The sequence below is a fragment of the Chaetura pelagica genome, unplaced genomic scaffold (genome assembly GCF_000747805.2).
Source record: "Chaetura pelagica isolate M959 unplaced genomic scaffold, ChaPel_1.0 scaffold317, whole genome shotgun sequence".
NCBI lineage: Eukaryota > Metazoa > Chordata > Aves > Apodiformes > Apodidae > Chaetura > Chaetura pelagica.
Window position 1 is genome coordinate 1550177 of NW_009953864.1, and position 18750 is coordinate 1568926.

Consider the following 18750-nt stretch of genomic DNA (forward strand, 5'->3'; position numbering starts at 1 on the left):
TTCTTTACTTGTCTTGTTTTCTTGTTCCTTTTCCTTTCACTCACCCTTTAACTCCACTGCAGCACAGCAGCAGTATTCCCATTAGCAAGGCTGTGGGTCTGCAGCAGTTCTTTCATCTTTCACTTAGCTGCATCTCTCCTGAGCCAACTGAGAGCTCCTGGTAGTGCCAGAGAATTGTGCTGAAACAATGTGCTGCTGTCCCTTGAGACCCTGAATATTGATTCTCCTTGAAAACTGATTGCAATGTGTTTGAGTTGTAACTCTCTCAGACTCAAGACCTGGAATCCAGAGCAAAATATAGTAAGGTCACAACACTGTGTTACTGATGCTGTGAGTTCATATTTTTTCTGCCTTCAATAAATTAAGCATCTATATAACATGAAGTTTCAAGGACTTTGTTTTATATTCAATAAATATAATATACCTTGAACTCAAATATCTTTTGGTAAGGTTTCAGGTTTCTTTTTAATTGTGTCTGCATATATTAACTCCTGAGCTATTAAGTCAGCTTGGATTTTGATTTCACCATCTACTGTTTTGGCACTGAGTTGGGTATTTTGATACTAGCTCAGAATGTAAATTTCAGACCTCTGGTTCGATTTTACATGTCTCTTAATTTGTAATCTCTGGGTTAGAAATTTTAATAGGAATTAAGTATTTATTTAAATCAAACCAGGGTATATTCAGATAAACTGCAACTCTTAGATGTTGTTTCCCGAGGCATGCCAAAAAGCCAGACAGCAGAAGACTGGTGTTGGTGTATGTTTCCACTCAATATGACTTGCAGCTTACTTCAGTGTTTCTGTATGAATGATTTAGTATCCTATATCGCTGTTGGATGAAAACAAGATTCAGTAACCTTTATAATGAGTTTTAGTGAGGGATTTAATTAAACATCAATTGTGGCATTTCTTCAGGTGAAGCAGTTCTGTTGAAGGGAAGTTGCATCATACATTTTTGTATTAACAGATCTTCAGGGACTTGGTCTTTCTATCTCTAAATATAAAGGATCAGTATCACACAACACGCAAACACTTCTTGCTGTTTCAGAGTCATGAATCTCTGCCATTTCATCACAGAGGAGAGCAATTTGTTAGTTTGTAAATTGCTTTCTGAAAATAGGTTGCCCAGCCAAAAAGCCATCACTGCCAAATGTAAATTATATCTACTGTTACATAGCTCTGTACCAGCATAAAGCATATAGCTAAGGTAAATTCACCTGCAAATGTGAATGCATATTCAGTTTGAGAGTATTTGTTCATGCTTTAAGAGCTAGATATTCGTCTAGGTTATATTTGTTTTAGTTCATGAATGAGGTACCTCATGAATGTATCAGGCAGCTCTGTGCTTGCTCGTTGTTCCCTTGAAATCAATGACTATATTTACCAATCTAAAGTGTTGCAGATAAGTTGATTTGCTAATAAAAGGGTGTGGAAAACAGTTGAGAGAGAGCTGCAAAGACTCATATTACAAAGCAAATTTGCCTTGTAGAAATAGGTCAGAAGTGCAGCTGATACATGTTTAGAGAGAAGATGGAGAGGGAGTAAAAATAGTATTTCAACAAAATTTGCTAATCAGATACAATTATTTTGTAGTTAAAACTCCAGATGGAAGACATCCTGATCAATTTTTTAGGGGCTTAAACATTTATGTTTTTTCCTTTATGAGAATCATTCACCAAGGTTGCTATAAAACTCTTTATGTTTTCGTTTATAGAGTGTAGTGTCCTGTCTTGATTTTTTCATTGGGTGAAAATGTTTCTCCCCTGCTTTCTGTGGAAGGTGCTGTGGATATGGGCTGTTTAAGTTCACTGGTCTCCCTCCTATCTGTGCAGAAATGAGGGTCATTAGAATGAGAATCCCTTCCTTTCAATGAATGTGGTTATCTTTTATTACATAGAAGAAAAAAAAAAACAGGAAGAAGAAAAAAACATGGCAAATCAGAAGTACATAAATTAATTGGCTGCAGATGAGGAGTAAACCTGAAAACCCTGGACATTTTTGGGTGTAAAAGAAGATTAGAAGCAGTACATATTGTCCCCCTTTCTTGGTACACAGTCATCTAGCAGATATTCAGAGCTTTTCGGCTTGTTTCCATGAGAACGAAGAACAGCTGAGAGTCAAGTGCCTGCTCTGTGTGGCAGTGCTTGATTCCAAGCAGTGCAAACAGGCCCGGTCCCCTTCAACAGAGCAGATCAAACAACACAAGGCTTTGGGCTGCTTGCACTCCCGTGGCTGTCTTACCTGCTGGGAAGTGTGTGCTCCCATCATCCTTGCTTTTTCTGCTCCTTCCTCTTCTTCCAAATAAGCCCCTGGGAGTGCATGCCCTGGCCTCTACCCCCTTCTACAGCCTTCTGAGTGGGGATTTCTGTTGATTTTGAATCCCAGTGCAGTAAGGCATGTGCGTGCATGATGTGTCTGCCTTCAATTAAAGGAATCCAACATTCCCATCAACCTCAGCATGGTGTGCTTCCCAGTGAATCACCAGCTGGTAATCATGAGTTTGTTTTTCTTAAATGCATACTAGTATAATAAAGTTCAAAACTGGGAGTGATATGTTTGAAATAAATACCACTTCTTTGTGAAATGAAAAAGACACATTTGTAAGTGTCATGAAACTACCCTGTGGTACTCAATGCTGCATGGCAACACTGAAGTAAATTGGTGTTTTACTAAATGTTGAGATTTTCATAGGAACAAGAAGAGTAATTTCTGTTGTACTGGAATTGACCGAAGTTAAAAGTTTAAAAATTACTGTAAGAGAACTAGTGGTTGTGGACACAACTGTACAAAGAATATTCTCCCTTCCCCCAGTATGACAATTCCTTTATGAGGGCATTTGAACTTGGATTCACCACAAGGGTATATGGGAAGGGTCACTGTACAAAACCCGCATGTCTCTAGGCTGTTCTCCCTTCTGACCTCATAGCAGTTAGATTAGGGGAGAGGGCAGTGGTTTCACAGATTCAAGTTTCTTGCATTGCTTGTTGAATTACTGTAAAATGCTAGCCCTGTGTGTCGTGAGAAAAAAATTAAGAGGGGAAGAAAGAGCAAAAGGGAAAAAGAATTGCTGAGTGACTTGAAATGCAGCCAAGAAGAGATATAATGAAACTTGGCTTCAAGCCCCGTGCACAGCTCTCAAAGATCAATTGCAGGGATGTCTCTAGCTGTGAAAACATACCTGGTATTTTCAGAGGCTGGCTGGCTGAAATGAAAATAAGACTCTACTTGTATGCTGCATTGTTTTGGGTTTTTTCTTTTCCTTTAAAAAAGGGAAAAATTGACACTCAATTCTGTTGTTGTCTTTAACAAAAAAAAAAAATAATCCTAAATGGAAGTATGTTGCATAGATATTTTAAGGCTTTTAACAGTTTCATCTTGTAGGGTCAAGTTCATCTTTATATAGTGTTGGTTAACAGAATTGCCAACCTTTGAATTGCCCACTGTGTCAGTTGTTAGTTGTTTTTTTTTGCCTTCTGCTTAATTGAGAGAGCAGGTGATAGGGCACATGGACACAAAAAAATCCACTATATAGTGGCATGAATCTCGTTTAAGTGAGATTTTTCACACCTGACTTCAAGTGTCCGTGAATGTAGAGTGCTTATGTGTGAGTTAGGTGTCTGTCATTATGGTCTTCAGAAAACTAGTCAATACAGTCTGTGGAGAACAGAGTGATTCGTCTCCTTCTACTGTATATTTCTAAAATTGGTTGAATTAATCATTCTAGTTTCCATAGCTTTACTGACAAAATTTCCGTTGGCTGTCATGAGAGCTTAGATGTCTGTCTCCCATGCAGTCTTTATAGTCAACAGAGAAAAAATCAGTAGTATATTGAGGGCTGTATTTCTATGACTTACATTAGACATTTACTTTAGGGTGACATAAATAATGCTTTTAAAAGGGTTGTTTCTTTCCATGACCTGTTGCTCAAGTGCTCAGGTTTAGATGACTGCTTCATTTATGGACAGCTATACTATACGTGCCAATATTTTAAGGTGAGATGAGTCCCACCCTTAATTTTACTTTTTACATGGCTGAATATCAGTAATCGTCAACTTCATGGCAGACTTGCTTTATTCTGTGTGTGTGTCCCAAGTTAATTTAAGACATCTCCATTAAGAACTAATGAAATTATGCAAAAATTGTATTTGTTTGACTACATAAATGGTGATGTTACATCTATGTTTCTGTGGTACACATTCTCAACAAATGATCACAGAGACAAACTATCACAAACATTTACATAAATGACTACATTTGGCAAAGAACATGTGCAGCTGTTGAAGTTTTGGGGGAGAATATCCAGGCACAGAATATTCCTGTCCATCTTTAGCAACAGCGCGATATGGATGGTGAATTGCAAATATTCAACATGCAGGAGGAAAAAGTAGTAGTTTATGTATATGCTACTGCTGAAAGACATTTACTCAAATCCCACACTGAAGAGTTCTTAGATAGCAGATTCATAAATATGGATGATTTGGGTGAGTTTTTCCCCCCCCACTGTTTACTGTTAAACAGCAGACAAGGTCAATACTAGCTGTTAATAGTTTCCCTAACTATTCAGAAACACAAAAGTAAATGTCACTCTCCTATTTACTCCTATTCTGAGCTTTTAAATTTTGATGTAGTTGCTAAGACCTAGGGACATATTCTGAATCCCAGGCTCTAGCATGTGTGACACACCTACCTTTGTATATAACACATGCAAACATTTTTCCCCCATAGAATTACGAATGTGCACATTCCTTGGTAATGAAGAAATAGACCTTCTAAAAAAAATAAATTAAAAGTAAAAGTGGTTGTGGTTATTCTTGTTGAAAATGACGGTTTATACTGTTATTTCTCATTTTGTAGAAAATGGATTAGAGGCAGTTTTCATTGCAGGAGAGTGCAAAGTGATGGAAACTTGTTCGAAGGGCAAGAAGACAGTGGATTTTGGATGGCTGGTGTAAAAAAAATAAAAAAACATTGTAACAGATTTATTTGCTTGTTCAGGACAGTCAGTAGTAGCCACCCAGCTGCACCTGTAAAATATTAGAGCACTCCTTCAGGATCATCTGTTTTCTGAATATCTATCAAGGTTCTGTTTTATCTGAAATAGCAGCGTGGTCTCTTTAAGAGCCCCAGTGACACTTGCTGGTGGCCCAAATGCTTTGGAACTGTGAGTCCTTACTAAGCATCTTATGCCAGAGTTATTGAATGACAGGCTCAAAAAATTAGGAAGCTTAGGTTTTTACAAAAAAATGAAAAAACTCATTAACAGTTGGGACCCTCCCACATATACATATGTCTTGTTACAATAGTGATGGCTCAGTAGTAAAATATCCCTGCTTCCCTCAGTAACCCAGTAGGCTTCTGAATCAGTTTGCAGCCCCTGGGAAATCCTTCAAAGATTATAATAGCTAAAAATCTCCTTGAAAAGATAGAGTAAGAACATTATGAAAACAGTACAGTTCTTTATGACTAGAATCTATCTTTTAGCTTTTATTGTGACCATAAAAGTGGAGACACTGTAGAAAGCAAAACGAAAGTTTAGCTCTCTGAAAAAAGAGAGGATGGATCCTAATCAGTGCTTAGCTGGAGACTGATAAAAGGCTGCCTGCACAAATGGTTACCTCCCATTTGTTTAACTCACTAATGCCCCAGATATGTTGCCACAATTGTTTTTAATAAAGTAGTTGCCAATCTTGCTTACCTGCTTGCAGTACTATAGATGGTTGTATCACATGGGCTGTATAACAGCACTGAATGAAGCAAACAACTGCTTCGCCCATGCAATTACGGCCTAAAAAAATCTCAGGTGTTTAAACACCCTGTGCAGTGTGACAACTGTTAGTTCAGTGCTTTATGAATAGAGAAGCTCTTTGTATAAAATATTTCTCTGTACAAACAGGTATCTGAATAATTCAAATGAAGGACTTTTGGGGGAGGTCTTGTCTTGGTACTAAATAATTTCTTTGCCTCCTTTCTCGCCTTTTGTCACAGGTACTGCAACGAGCATTTGTTGTGCCCCCCTCATGTGTTTTGGACAGGCTGGGGCCCATGGGAGCGCTGCACTGCGCAGTGTGGAGGAGGGATCCAGGCACGGCGTAGGACATGTGAAAATGGTCCTGACTGTCCTGGCTGCAATGTGGTAAGTAATTCTCAGATTTCTCTTCAGCAAACACCTATGACCATGTGCCATGGATGTCTCTATGTCCATAGGGCATCCGTGTGTGTTTTTGTGCTCTGCCCATAACAAGACACACCAGAGGTTTTTTTGTCTCTGTGTTGCTTGTGTGTGCTGAAATTCACACAGTTTATAAGTTTATAAGTATAAATTCTAAATATGTAAGGAGCCAATACATTAATACAGGGAACCACCAGGAAGTGCTCAAGTAAGCTTGAATAGAGAGAGTGATCTTAGCATGGCAGCAGCCTAACAGTTGTCAGGCTTTGAAACTACAGTGAGACAGTTTTGAATGAATAGAAGTTTATGAAGAGAAACATATGAGAAAGCATGTAAGGGCTTCTTCTTATATCTGAATAAATATAGTTGGTCAGTTTTATGTGATGGGAACATCAAAATGAGACACTGTTTTCTTGAAGGTGAATGAGATGACGTGTGGTAGTATATGTGTGAAGGAAAGAAATGTAGCAGAGGTGTGTAGAGAGCAGGGTGACAAGTTCACTGCAGTACTCTGTGTGAGTATTCCTGAATGGATAATACTGTCAAAGCCAAAGGAAAGAATATTACTGCAGGACAATGAGAAACTGAAGCAAAGTCTTAGCAAGTGTAGGTGAATATCAGATGAACCTTGGGGTTCATGAGAATTTGAATTCTAGTATTGGATTGTTGTTGAAAGGGGTATTTTGTAGAAAGCATGAAATGGGCAAAAATTTAGAATGGTCAAAAACTGCAGGAGACAGATCCTGCTGATGAATGGCAGATGGTCTTGTTCACCTCCCCAGTGACCAAGAATAAGCACAGCTCAAAGGAAAAATGAGTTTGGTTTTATCCATGTTGTATTTAATTACCAGGCCTAATGTTCCATACTAAGAAACATGTACTCATTTATTTTTTTTTCCAGAATATTAGAGAGGCAGAAAAAAGCAAAACAATTTATTTTTTTTTTACATATTAAACCAATTTTTACATGCCTTCATTTCATAGAATAAGCTTAATTCTGAGGTTTGGCATCATCTGTAGTCTATTTGTTAGAGTGGCAGTAGTTCAATACTAAAGAAAGGGTAATTTATTACCTTTTTCTGATTTTAAGGTTTTGTGCATTTTCCCCAGATTTGTTCTTTTTTTAACATGTATCTTGATGGTAGAATTGCATTTTCAGTAAATTGAAAGCATCCAACAGGTTTGTTCTTGTCTTTCGGATGAGCTTTAGGAGTTAACATAATAACTTAGAATTATACCTAGTTTTGCAAAATATTTGTCTCCCCCTGATGGTACCCAAAAACCAGCAGACATATGGTCTAGATTTATTGTTAAACCTTCTTGACTCGCATAGAAAAGAGCATGGTCTGAAGGTTTTCTGTCTCAGTCATCCCTACTAGTGTTTGTGAATGAAAGCAATATTTTGTTTCGCACAGAATCTTCCCATATTTTGAAATAAAAAATGTGTAGCTCTAATTTTATGGGGAACTCTGTGAGAAAAGTAGGAAAACCCTTAGTGTAAAAATTTCTTAATTATAATTGATTTGAGAGTAATGTTACTGGATTTTGTGGTTTATTACCAGTTTTTGCATACTGTCTTGTCTGTGTCACTAAACAGTTACCAATTCAGTTTTGGGATTTTTTTATTAGCTGAAAAATTTTTGTGTTGATGCTTTCAGAAAAGGACTAAGTTTTGGAGTACATAGTTGTCTTGCTACACTTAGGCACCAATGGAGACCAAACTAAGGTAGAACTCCTTTATAAACCCTCGTGTTCTTAGAAGACAAGGACTCAGGTATACGTTTCTGTTCTGGTTAAGTTTCAGTGAAATTTAACCTGAAGTTGCTTGTCTTCAGTGAAAAATTTTGCAACTGTAGTAGGACCTTGTCAGTAAAGTACCTGGGGAAAAAAGTATTTTATTTCTTCAAAGAGGTTGTTTCATTAAGGTAGGAAAGAGCAATATGAAATATGTTTATGCCTTCTTATGGTTGTTGAATAGATGAAATATTTATATTAATAAAATCCTAATGAATAAGGAGTATGAAAACTCAAAACATGTTTATTCAGCAAAGCTTCTTCTGCTTCAACCAGATTTGTGCTTTTATTGTTGTAGGTATGTATCCAACAAAATAATTAGAATTATGAATTTTTAGTGTAGTGAATAAAGAAGAAATTATTCTGCATTAGTACGACTAATTTTCCATCTATGCTGATTGTAGTGATACTAAACTTAGATGATGAAAGAGATTTACTGAATTTAATTTGTCTTTAAAACCTCTATTCTGAGTGTTTCAGAACACTTGGAAAGCTAAATGATCTTGGGAAAAGTCACAATGACATTGGTAGTAATCTATACTGTCTGCTGGGTGGCTGGTCTGGAGTGAAAGGTGTTATTAGCCAAACCTTCACCAAGTCAATTAAAGGCATAGCTGAAAATAGACTCAAGCACTTTAAATGCCCAGTTCTCTCATTCAACCATTACATGATAGCTTTAATCTAAAGGGAGTCTCTCTGGGTTTCTTATTTACCTTCAGTGAGGATGAACTCTGGGGAACTTTGAAAATGTTTGAATGGCATGAGTTGCCATAGGTCTTCTGCAGCTGTATAGTTCAGAGTCTGTGGTCAAAACTTGTATTAAAAAACATTGTGAAAGAAAAATGTGTGGACAGAGGACTGGAGAACATATTACAGACTAGATCGATGGGCCAAGGTAAATTGTAAGAAGTTCAACAAGGCCAAGTGCCAGGTCCTGCACTTGGGCCACAACAACCCCATGCAATGCTACTGGCCTGGGGAAGAGTGGCTGGAAAGCTGCTCAGCAGAAAGGGACCTGGGGATTCTGAGTGGTAGATGGCTGAATATGAGCCAGCAGTGTGCCCAGGTGGCCAAGGAGGCCAACACCATCCTGGCCTGTGTTAGAAATAGTGTGGCCAGCAGGACCAGGAAGGTGATTGTCCCTCTGTACTCAGCATTGGTGAGGCCACACCTCAAGAACTGTGTCCAGTTTTGAGCACCTCAATACAAGAAAGTAATGGAGGTGCTGGAGCATGTCCAGAGAAGGTCAACAAAGCTGCTGAAGGGCCTTGAGAACAAGTCTTATGAGCAGCAGCTTAGGGAGCTGGAACTATTCAGTCTGAAGAAAAGAGCCTGAGGGGAGACCTCATTGCCCTCTACAACTACCTGAAAGGATGTTGTGAAGAGGCAGGTGCTGTTCTCTTCTCACAAGTACCAGGTGATAGAACAAGAGGGAATGGCCTCAAGCTGTGCTAGGGGAGGTTTAGACTAGACATAAGGAAGAACTTTTTCACCGAAGGGGTTGTCAGACATTGGAACATGCTGCCTGGGGAGGTGGTTGAGTCACCATCCCTGGATGTGTTTAAAAGTCTAGTTGTGGCCCTAGGGGATATGGCTTAGTGCTGGACTTGATAGTAGAGTAGTGTTGATGTTGGACTTGATGATCTTTTCCCAGGTCTTTTCCGACCTAAGTGATTCTATGATTATGTGATTCTATGATAATAACTATGTTAGGCTTCATTTATTCTTGAAATGAAGTGTTTGATGCATCAGAGGTGTAGGGTGGACTGAGTGCTGTCTTGGGACTCCTTCCAACTATGCTGATGTTTTGTTTTTAGAACAGTTTTTTAATGAGACGTTGGAGGAGAAAACGAACAACAACTGTTTTTATAAAGCTTAAGAAAGGAAGTCTTACAGCTTATTTGCCAGCAGTATTAGGCAACCAGTTTTTATGTTGCAGGAGGATTCACTTCTTATGTTTTTCAATCTGTAACCAGGCTGTGAGATTGCATCATAGGCAATCCTGATCTGTTTAGCTGTTCTTATTTTGCATCTTATACTATATTTATGGACGTTGTCTGTGACTACCTAATGATTTATACCATATAATGATTACTAAGCATTTGTCCTTCCTTTTAGTTTAATTGTATCTCTTGTAGTCTTTATATGTCATAGCAGGGATCTACTGCCCGTGTTTTGCTTTTTGCATGTTTCTCATCAGTTGGTTCCTTGCGTTTATCTATCTTGCAGCAGAAATCAACCAAGATACTTGAATATTTTTATCAATACTCAGCAGAGAGTTCCCTGCAGTTATTGCAAACTCAGCGTCTTCCAAAACAATTACAATAATTTTTATTTATTTTTATTTCTAAAAATATTCCAATGAGAGAAAAACACAATGATATTTTAAAGGTGCATTGCTCGCTGAAGTGCACTCACTACCTGAATATAGATGCCCAGAGATTTGATACTGAAAGCATTTACACTAAATGTAGAAAAGCATAAATTGTTATGATATAGGAGAATTAGACCTCAGAGACTCCTAAAGATCAAAAAGATGAAGCTCAAAATAAAAATGTGGAGCCATAAGGACCTTTCAAGGTCTTTATGTTAATCAAAGTTAGTAAAGAATTCTTGAAATTGTCTAATAAGATATAGGACCATCACAGGCAAATTTAAGAGGAGCTAAAATCTGATGATAGGAAGCTTTAGTGGATCATGTGCTAGAGAAGGAGCTGGGGAATTATGTGGACTGTGCTAGTATTACCCAGAGGACAAATAGCTTCAGATTTTACAGCGTGCTCAGGTAAGTTGTACATTGACTTCAGAAAATGCTGCTTTTCCCCTGAGATACATAATCTTCGTTGAATTTGCCTCAGGCCAGTAATAAAAACTAAGGTTTTATTAAAAATTATTGCTAGAATAAGAAATCTAGTTTGAGGCTCAAGTTAAGCAACATGCTTTATGTGTTTCTTTCTGTGTTCTTATTTCAGACATGCTAACATATGCATTGATTTTAGTTCTTGTAATGGGAGACTGGTGAAGTGTGTATACTTTCCAGATACCATAACAAAGCAAGCTGGGTTTTGCTGTGGAATAAAGAAGTATTTTTTTGTTTTTTCTTAGTAGTAGCTGTTACTGTTACATTCATCTTTTTTTTATTTATTATTATTTCAATGTTTCAGAAGTGTACTGAACACAAAACTTTGGGAAGAAAAGCTATCTGTATTCTAAAGTTTCTGTTATGACACAGCATGAAAAAAACCAAACTTCTTGGAAAAACAAATGTCAGAAATGCTTTCTTTCATTAAGTTTGTAAAGCATATTTGAAGATGGAAGGTTTTCAGAAGTAATTTATCCATCAGAACGAACAGAGACTGCCTTTAAAATACTTGACATCTCACAAAACAACCTCCAAATTCCTCGTCTCGAGAAAAGGCATCAGAAAAGAAGATTGCTATTATGTTTTTTTTATGGTTGTTTTTGAAGTTTCCATTTGACCTCTTTGAGTTCAAGAAAACTAAAATAATGCCAGAAAACATGTTCTCACAAGCACAAGTTACCAAAAACTATACTTTTTGCATTTGACTCTTCTTACTTTTCTAGTCCTTTTTCCTGTTTATAATGTAAACTCACTTGAGTATTAGTTTGGTTTTGTATGTTGTGAAAGTTTAGCGAAGTACAGCCCGTCTTCTTTTGAGGCTGCCTATGCTATTACTATTATAAGCAATGAAAGAGGGTAAAACAAAAAAAATCAAAATCAGAAGAAATAGTTTGAGAAAATGCAAACACATATTGATTAATGGTACCATGCAGTGCTCAGCTTAGTACAGTGAGTTATCAACTTGGCATGCATCGCCAAGGTAAATGTGGAATAGAAACTGGTTGAACTGATGTGCATATATATCCAAATGTGAGGCGTTTAAGCTAGTCGTTAGCTATTCTAGTAATAATTTTGCTGTTTGAGTTATTTTCAAAAAAGGGGCTAAACTGTAAGTTGTTTGCTTTCTTGCCTAAAACAGAGCAGTGCGAAACATCCATTTTTTAGAGGCATGTAATTTTAAAAATAATTTAAAGCTGAGAAATAAATCTTCAGCTGCTGGAAAACTGTCCCCATGCCTCTAAAAGCAATTTAGTTCAATGTGTGACAATTGACACTGACTGCAGTCCTGTTTTGAGATTCCTGTAGCAAGCTCTTTAAGGGACTTATTTCCAAGTTGTATACAATAACTTATTTCATCTACCAGCGCATTTGATTTGAAGCCTCTTTCAAATCTAGTTAGAAGGGTTCTCCAAAGTGAGTATTCTTATATTCAAGAAGTTTGCCTTGGATATAGGTGCACTTGTGATACAGATGATGTGTGTTTTATTCAGAAGTCCAGATCGTATTTAAAAACATAACTGTGCAAAAAGCTCTCATGGCTTTGGATGTAGGGGACAGCCAATGTGTCGTTCAAGGTCAGATGATAGCCAAGTGCCTTATGGATTCATATTGATTAGAGATAGGGGACCAAATTTGCTACGTCCAAAATTTGCCACACTGCTTATTAAAATATCAGTCTCACCATGGTGTGTCCTCTCACAGTTATTGCTATTTGCTGTGTTTTACTTTGGCTCCAATGCTGTAGCTGTAGCCTTTGTTATTGTTACTTAGATGTAACCTTACAAAGGGCTATATGAGGCTCTGTGTTTGAATTGTGATCATTACTGTATCTGATAACCACGGAGGGCAGAAACATCTGAAATGTCTTTCATGTTGCACCCAACAAGCACAGCGTTGTGCTCAAGGACTCAGCATTATGAGACAAGAACTTCTACTTCCCTTTGACTCAGCTGTTTTTTGAATATGAATGAAAAAGGAGAAAGATATTTAGGAAGAAAAGATGTTGGGTGCTGTCATTTTGTGCTGCACTAAGTTTAGAATTCATTAACGAGCAATACTGAAGCTGGGGGATACTTCCTGGGGATTTGTACTTCATCCAGCCTGAGATTTTTTTGTTGCTGGGGACCTAGAACATTCATTTATCTCTGGAAAGTAATCCATGATTCTGTCTCTGAACACCTCAAAATCAAAACAAAAAGTAGGTGTCACAGTTTAGCATTTTTTTGTGAAGTAGTAAGGCTTTCAGGATCATACTGTAGTCTGTCAGGTATTCTGCCTGTAAGGAACCCAGTCCTCCATTGTAACTGTGTGATTGAAGGATGGTCTTAGATAACAAATGGCATTGCACAAGTTGCATGAAAGACAGTAGCTCAGTAGAGGATAAAAACCTAAATTAGTTCCCACCTTGAGAGACAGAGTTGCATCTGAGACCCTTATTTGGTTCAGGTGTCAGCAGCTGCTAGTCACTGAGTGTACATGTTAGCACACCTGTACCTTGTGGCTAGCCACTGCATATCTTTCAGTTTTTAGCAGTAGGATTGCTAAGCCCTACTGACAGGAGGTATGGGAAGGCGAAATGAGAGAAGGAAAAAAACTTAAACTTTTGAAATACCAACTTGTAGGAAATCAGGCTTCACTAGTTCCAGTGCTTATGGATCTACTTATTTAGTATGTGTAGTATAGCTTTATTAGAGATATAAGTAGTATTACCATGAAATCAGAACTGACATAAACAGGGAGAATTGTATAAAAAAAAATAAATAATAATACACAGACATATCAGGAGACTCAGGAAATGGGTAATTTTGTTGCAATTGAAATATATTTTATAATTTATATTTATATATCCAAATTCAAATAAAAGAGAAAAGTGATGTGGGTAGAGAAGTGCTGTTTTACCTGATCGCTGATTTTTCAAACTGCTGAACAAATTTAGGGTAAAAAATTATGTAGATGTAAATGGAAAGTGAAGTGCAATCCGTTAAGATATTACCAACACAGACCACTTCATAGCTCTCTGGTGTTTTTCTTCAAAGAAGTAATAGGAGGTTTTGACAATCAAAATCAAAATTATATTATATTAAATTTGTGGCACATCGTTACATAAAAAGGTCATCATTGGAGTGATACATTATCTTATTATACTTACTACACTATTACTGTACTTAAAAGATGCATAAAATTAACTGGACAAACCAGTGAGTTGTTCTGGAAAGGAAAACATCAAATTATTAGCAGGTTACTCTAGATTTCCTGAATTGATGACTTTAGAGAGATCTTATTTATTAGTGTTCGTAATAATTTTGGCGGACAAATTTGGATCATGTTTGCTGGTGATCTGAAGTTGTGGAGTACCATCAATATGAAGGTTGATTTGCATGTCATATAGGAGGCATTACATGTCTTTGAGGTCTGAAGTAATAAGAGTGAAATGAGTTGTATCGTAAGTGTGAAGTCATGAACTTAATATAAAAATAGCAGAAACTTGCACTCTATTTGAAGTACAATGAAAAAACAAAAAAAGAGAATGACTCTGGTGTGTGAGTTGTTTATAATACTAGCTAGAAGCCAGGACAGTTATGCAGCAGTGAAAAATGTAGGCTCAGTTTTAACATTTTTGATTTTTCAAAGTTATTGTGCAATTGCCATCAAAATGGGAAAAAAGAGTGCATGAAGCATGGCCTTGAAAACTACCTCAGAAACATGACAGAGATGTTACATAAAATGCTTACTGTTCTTAAAGGATATGGCAAGTGGAAGAAGTGAGCTGAGCCCTAGAAAATGTCCCAAAGAAAGACAAATGTTTCAAAGTCTGATAAATCAAGAGTAGACAGGGTTCTACTGTATGGATTAATATATAAATTAATTATAGTTTTAGAGAGGGAACACTGGGATGACAATGTACTCTGTATTGTAATATACTGAATTTTAAGGAAATATTAACCCAATCAAGGCAATTAATTTCTATGCAGGACATTGTTAAATAGTGTAACTTGGTGCAAGAAATTGCTAAGGCTTGAATCGTAAGACTCCAAAAGGTACCACAACTGAAACTGTGTAGGATATGAGGATGAACTAGAATGATAATAGACACAAAAGACATAGCATTTAAGGTAGCATTATAAACCACATTTTAAAGATTTAAATATTTTTATTAATATTAGCAATCAGATCCCCATTGATCAAGCCCATCCAGGTCCTTCTGCAGAGCCTGCCTACCCTCAAGCACATTGTCATTCCCACCCAACTTAGTGTCATCTGCAAACTTACTAAGGATGAGCTCTATTCCCTCATCCAAGTCATCAATAAAGATGTTAAACAGGAGTGGCCCCAGCACTGAGCCCTGGGGGACACCACTCGTGACTGTCCTCCAACTGGATTTAACTCCATTCAACACAACTCTTTGGACCTGGCCGTCCAACAAATTTTTTATCCAGCAAAGCCCTCTCAATACCCTTGCGTATATCCCATCTGGCCCAATAGACTTTATATGTCTAAGTGGTGCAGCAGGTTGCTAACCATCTCTAGGATGCATGAGAAAACTTGCAAGTTACAGCTTGACATACTAATCTCCGAAGAGTGAATATTTCTGCAGAGATCTAGGAGATCCTAAATGCCTTCATGGTCCCTAAGGATACCCTCAGTGACAGGTCTTTGTGCAGTTCAAGCTGCCGTGCAGGTGTCCAGGCATTTCTTCCACAACATGCCAGCTAGGATCCTGGGCATTGAGGAGTATTGAGGAGAAGCAGGCTGTATCAGAGATCTTGTTTGAACCTCTCATTTTCTTAATGAATTAGAAACAAAAAGGAAACATAATTCTCTCCCTAGATCCTGTGGCACTGAAGCTACTTCACCGATGATGAAGGCTGCATTGCCAGGGGCCAGGTCAGATACAAGACTGTTACGCAGCCAACATCTGTGCAGTATTCAACATGAGACTCTTCTGTATGATTGCTCCTTTACTCATAAGCAACCCCATTTTTAGTACATTCAGCTTATTTATAAACATAGTGGCAGATTCCAGGATTCTTCATTTACACATTAGTGCTTATGAGGACAGTGGGTACAGCTCAAATCTGCATTGTGGGAGTTCAGATAGTGTGGTTCTGTCAGTTTTCTGTTCTGGTAATGTCATACTGTTGATGTACCTCTTATTAGCAAAAAAATAATTTCCCACATATGATTTATTCTCTCCCATCCCAATGAACACAAGTTGTATGAAAAACATGAGAGTTAGTCAACAGACCCACATCTGTCAGCATAGCCTGACTTAGCTAAGTCTTTTCACAGCCTTGAATGACACCAGCCAGCAGAAATCCAGCGGGTGTATCTGGCTCTTACTCTATCCAGAAAACCAGGACCTATAATCCTGCTTTAATCTGAAATGGAGCATTCACTCTATTTAAAGCATAAAAAGAGATTCAGTCAGAAATTTCAAACATTTTCGGGCAGTTGCTCACAGAGCTGGAATTATGGTACATGCTTTCACATAGGAGCACATAACCCTCTTTGCAAATTCACTAAGCTGCCTATTAAAAGTAGTTAATTTGTATGTCCTATTCCTTATTGAAAAGCTGATTCAGAATCCCCACTCACATATTGAATATTCACATTGCATTTGTGTGAGATAGCTTGGCAGCATAAGTATTTTGTTAAAGATCTTTTAAAGTACTTAGAAAAGAAAGTAATATCAGTGCATATAATCTTCTTCTGAAATGGAAGGCTGAAAGGAATATTAAACATAAAGTGAAATCTAGCATCAGCAATTTGGTATGAGATATAAAAATGATCCATTACACAAAATGCAAGAAAAAAAAAAGCAAATTATGAATTATAGGAATTAACCCATCAAAAACCTTGCTGGGGTCATAGAAATGTAATTTCGAAAAAGGTAAAGAATGCAATCTCATTGGTGTCTTTAGTTATGGAAATGTTTTTACTTTTTTTTTTTTTTTTTTTCAGAACAGTTGGTACTTTATTAACTGGTTGGTTTTATAAGTCAAACTGAAGAAATATAACAATATGAGATGCCCTAACTATGAAGTCAAATCTGACTTTGCATGATAGTTGCAAAATAGCAAGAAAAACTAAATTATATTGCCTTCATAGGAAAAATAATATATAAGAGCAGAATTTCCTGTGTTGTGAGAGGCAGCTAGGGTGAAATGGAGCAAAGAAAGGAAAATCTAAATCATGAGAGTGCAAGATTTAAAAAAATAATTAAATAAATGTTTTTATTTTTTGAAGGCACAGAAAAGTATAAATGAAAACGGACTACTAAGGTTTTGCCTTTTTAAACTGTACACTTAGCCTTTCTCTTGTTCCCTTCAATAGCAACTTCAGACTTGTTTTTTTTCCTGGAAGTGGATGGCATTTTAGATGATTCAGTACTTCCCTTGATGTTGAATATGTTTAACCACACAGGTTCTAGCACAGACTGTGTTGGACATCTTTCATTTTGAAAACTGACCATTTATTCTTCTCTTCCATTTCCCATCTTTTAAGCAGTTAAGTATCTGTGAAAGGATAATAGTATTTCACATAGCTTTTAGCTGCAAGCTTCCTTACAAGACTTTAAGAGACATTGTGATATGTGTTCTTGAATTTGAAGTCATCTGTATCAACTTACCACCATATATTTGACGACTCCTTCAGGGACTCAAATAGGCTTGTGGTTTCTTTTTATTAAAAAAAAAAAGGAAGGTACATAGGTTTGTTCTGCAGTAGATCATTTCTGTTCATGTGTCCACTAATTTTGTGCTTTATTAAGATTTGTCCTAATTTGCCCAATTCAGATGTCATGCTCATTGTTTCATAGTTTCCATGAACATCTTGAAATATTTTTTTTTTAAATGGTGTTACATTTACTGACTTCCAGGCTCCAGATAGGCAGGTAATTTCAGTTTCCTTAGTTCCATTCTTTGGTGAATTTTTTTTTTCATTTTGTTTCTTTGTCCCATAACATCATCACCTAACACACATTGCTGTGGTCTTGCTGTTTTGTAGTGCCCCTTATATGCCTTCATATCGTATTGGACCTATAGACTGTAATAATCTTTCTGTCCCTGATGTGCTTGAAATAGAATTGAGTTTTATCTCTTACACCTTTTGAAGTTCCTCCTTGAATTCTTTTCTGGCCTCTTTTATTGTGTTTTTACTTTTAATATGTCAGATTTCATTATTCTTTCCATTAATACTTTGTACGCAACTTCAGCTTTCTGAAGAGAGGCTTCATGCTTTTGGTCATCTTTCTGTGCCTGGTGTTTAGTTCTGCTGATTTCTTTTTGCCCTTCCTCACGTTTCTTCATTGAGAACAAGCATTTGTTTTCTGCCTCTAATTCAGTGCCAGCAGAATGCTACAGGAAGAAAGCCATTCTGCTGGCCCATGTCCTTGATTCAAGTCCCTTATCAATAGTTAATTCTCAACATAGCTATCTCCTTTGTTCATTTGTAGTGCAGAGATGAGATCAGAGATGAGTCCCTTAATAATTTTCTCTTGAGAGAAAGCAGAAAGCAGCAAAGACAATTTTTTTACATTTCTCTGGAAAAAAAAAAGAGTTGGCCAAAATGCAGTAGTTTTGGACATTGTATTCATATGTCTTATCCTTGGTCACATAAACCAGAATCCTAGTCTGCTTATCAAGGGCAAAAGGTGAGTTCCAGCGGAGGACTTTTTGGAACTGCTGAGCTGGATGATAGCTATATTACACTTAAACCCCAAAACACCTGCTCCTCCCCATGTCTACTCTAATGAGCTTATGGTGGCTATGAGAGGTCAAGCAAGATGACTCAGAATCCATGACTTTTCAAAGTCCTCAAGAAAATACACCTGCTGTTCTTAAAAATCATTTTATTCTTTGGGTAGAATCACAAACGGGCACACTAAGTGGTTTTAGTACTTGATGGTCACTGCTAAAATGGGT

The 18750-nt window shown here is 37.2% G+C and overlaps 1 protein-coding gene across 1 annotated transcript in view; it reads left to right on the forward strand.

The window, feature by feature from the left end:
• The window catches only part of SEMA5A (sema domain, seven thrombospondin repeats (type 1 and type 1-like), transmembrane domain (TM) and short cytoplasmic domain, (semaphorin) 5A), a 241042-nt gene that overhangs the window by 167507 nt on the left and 54785 nt on the right, over positions 1–18750 (forward strand). Inside the window, exon 14 of the mRNA XM_010001362.1 lies at positions 5988–6135. Within this exon, the coding sequence (XP_009999664.1) occupies positions 5988–6135 (148 nt within the window). The remainder of the gene's footprint in view (positions 1–5987; positions 6136–18750) is intronic.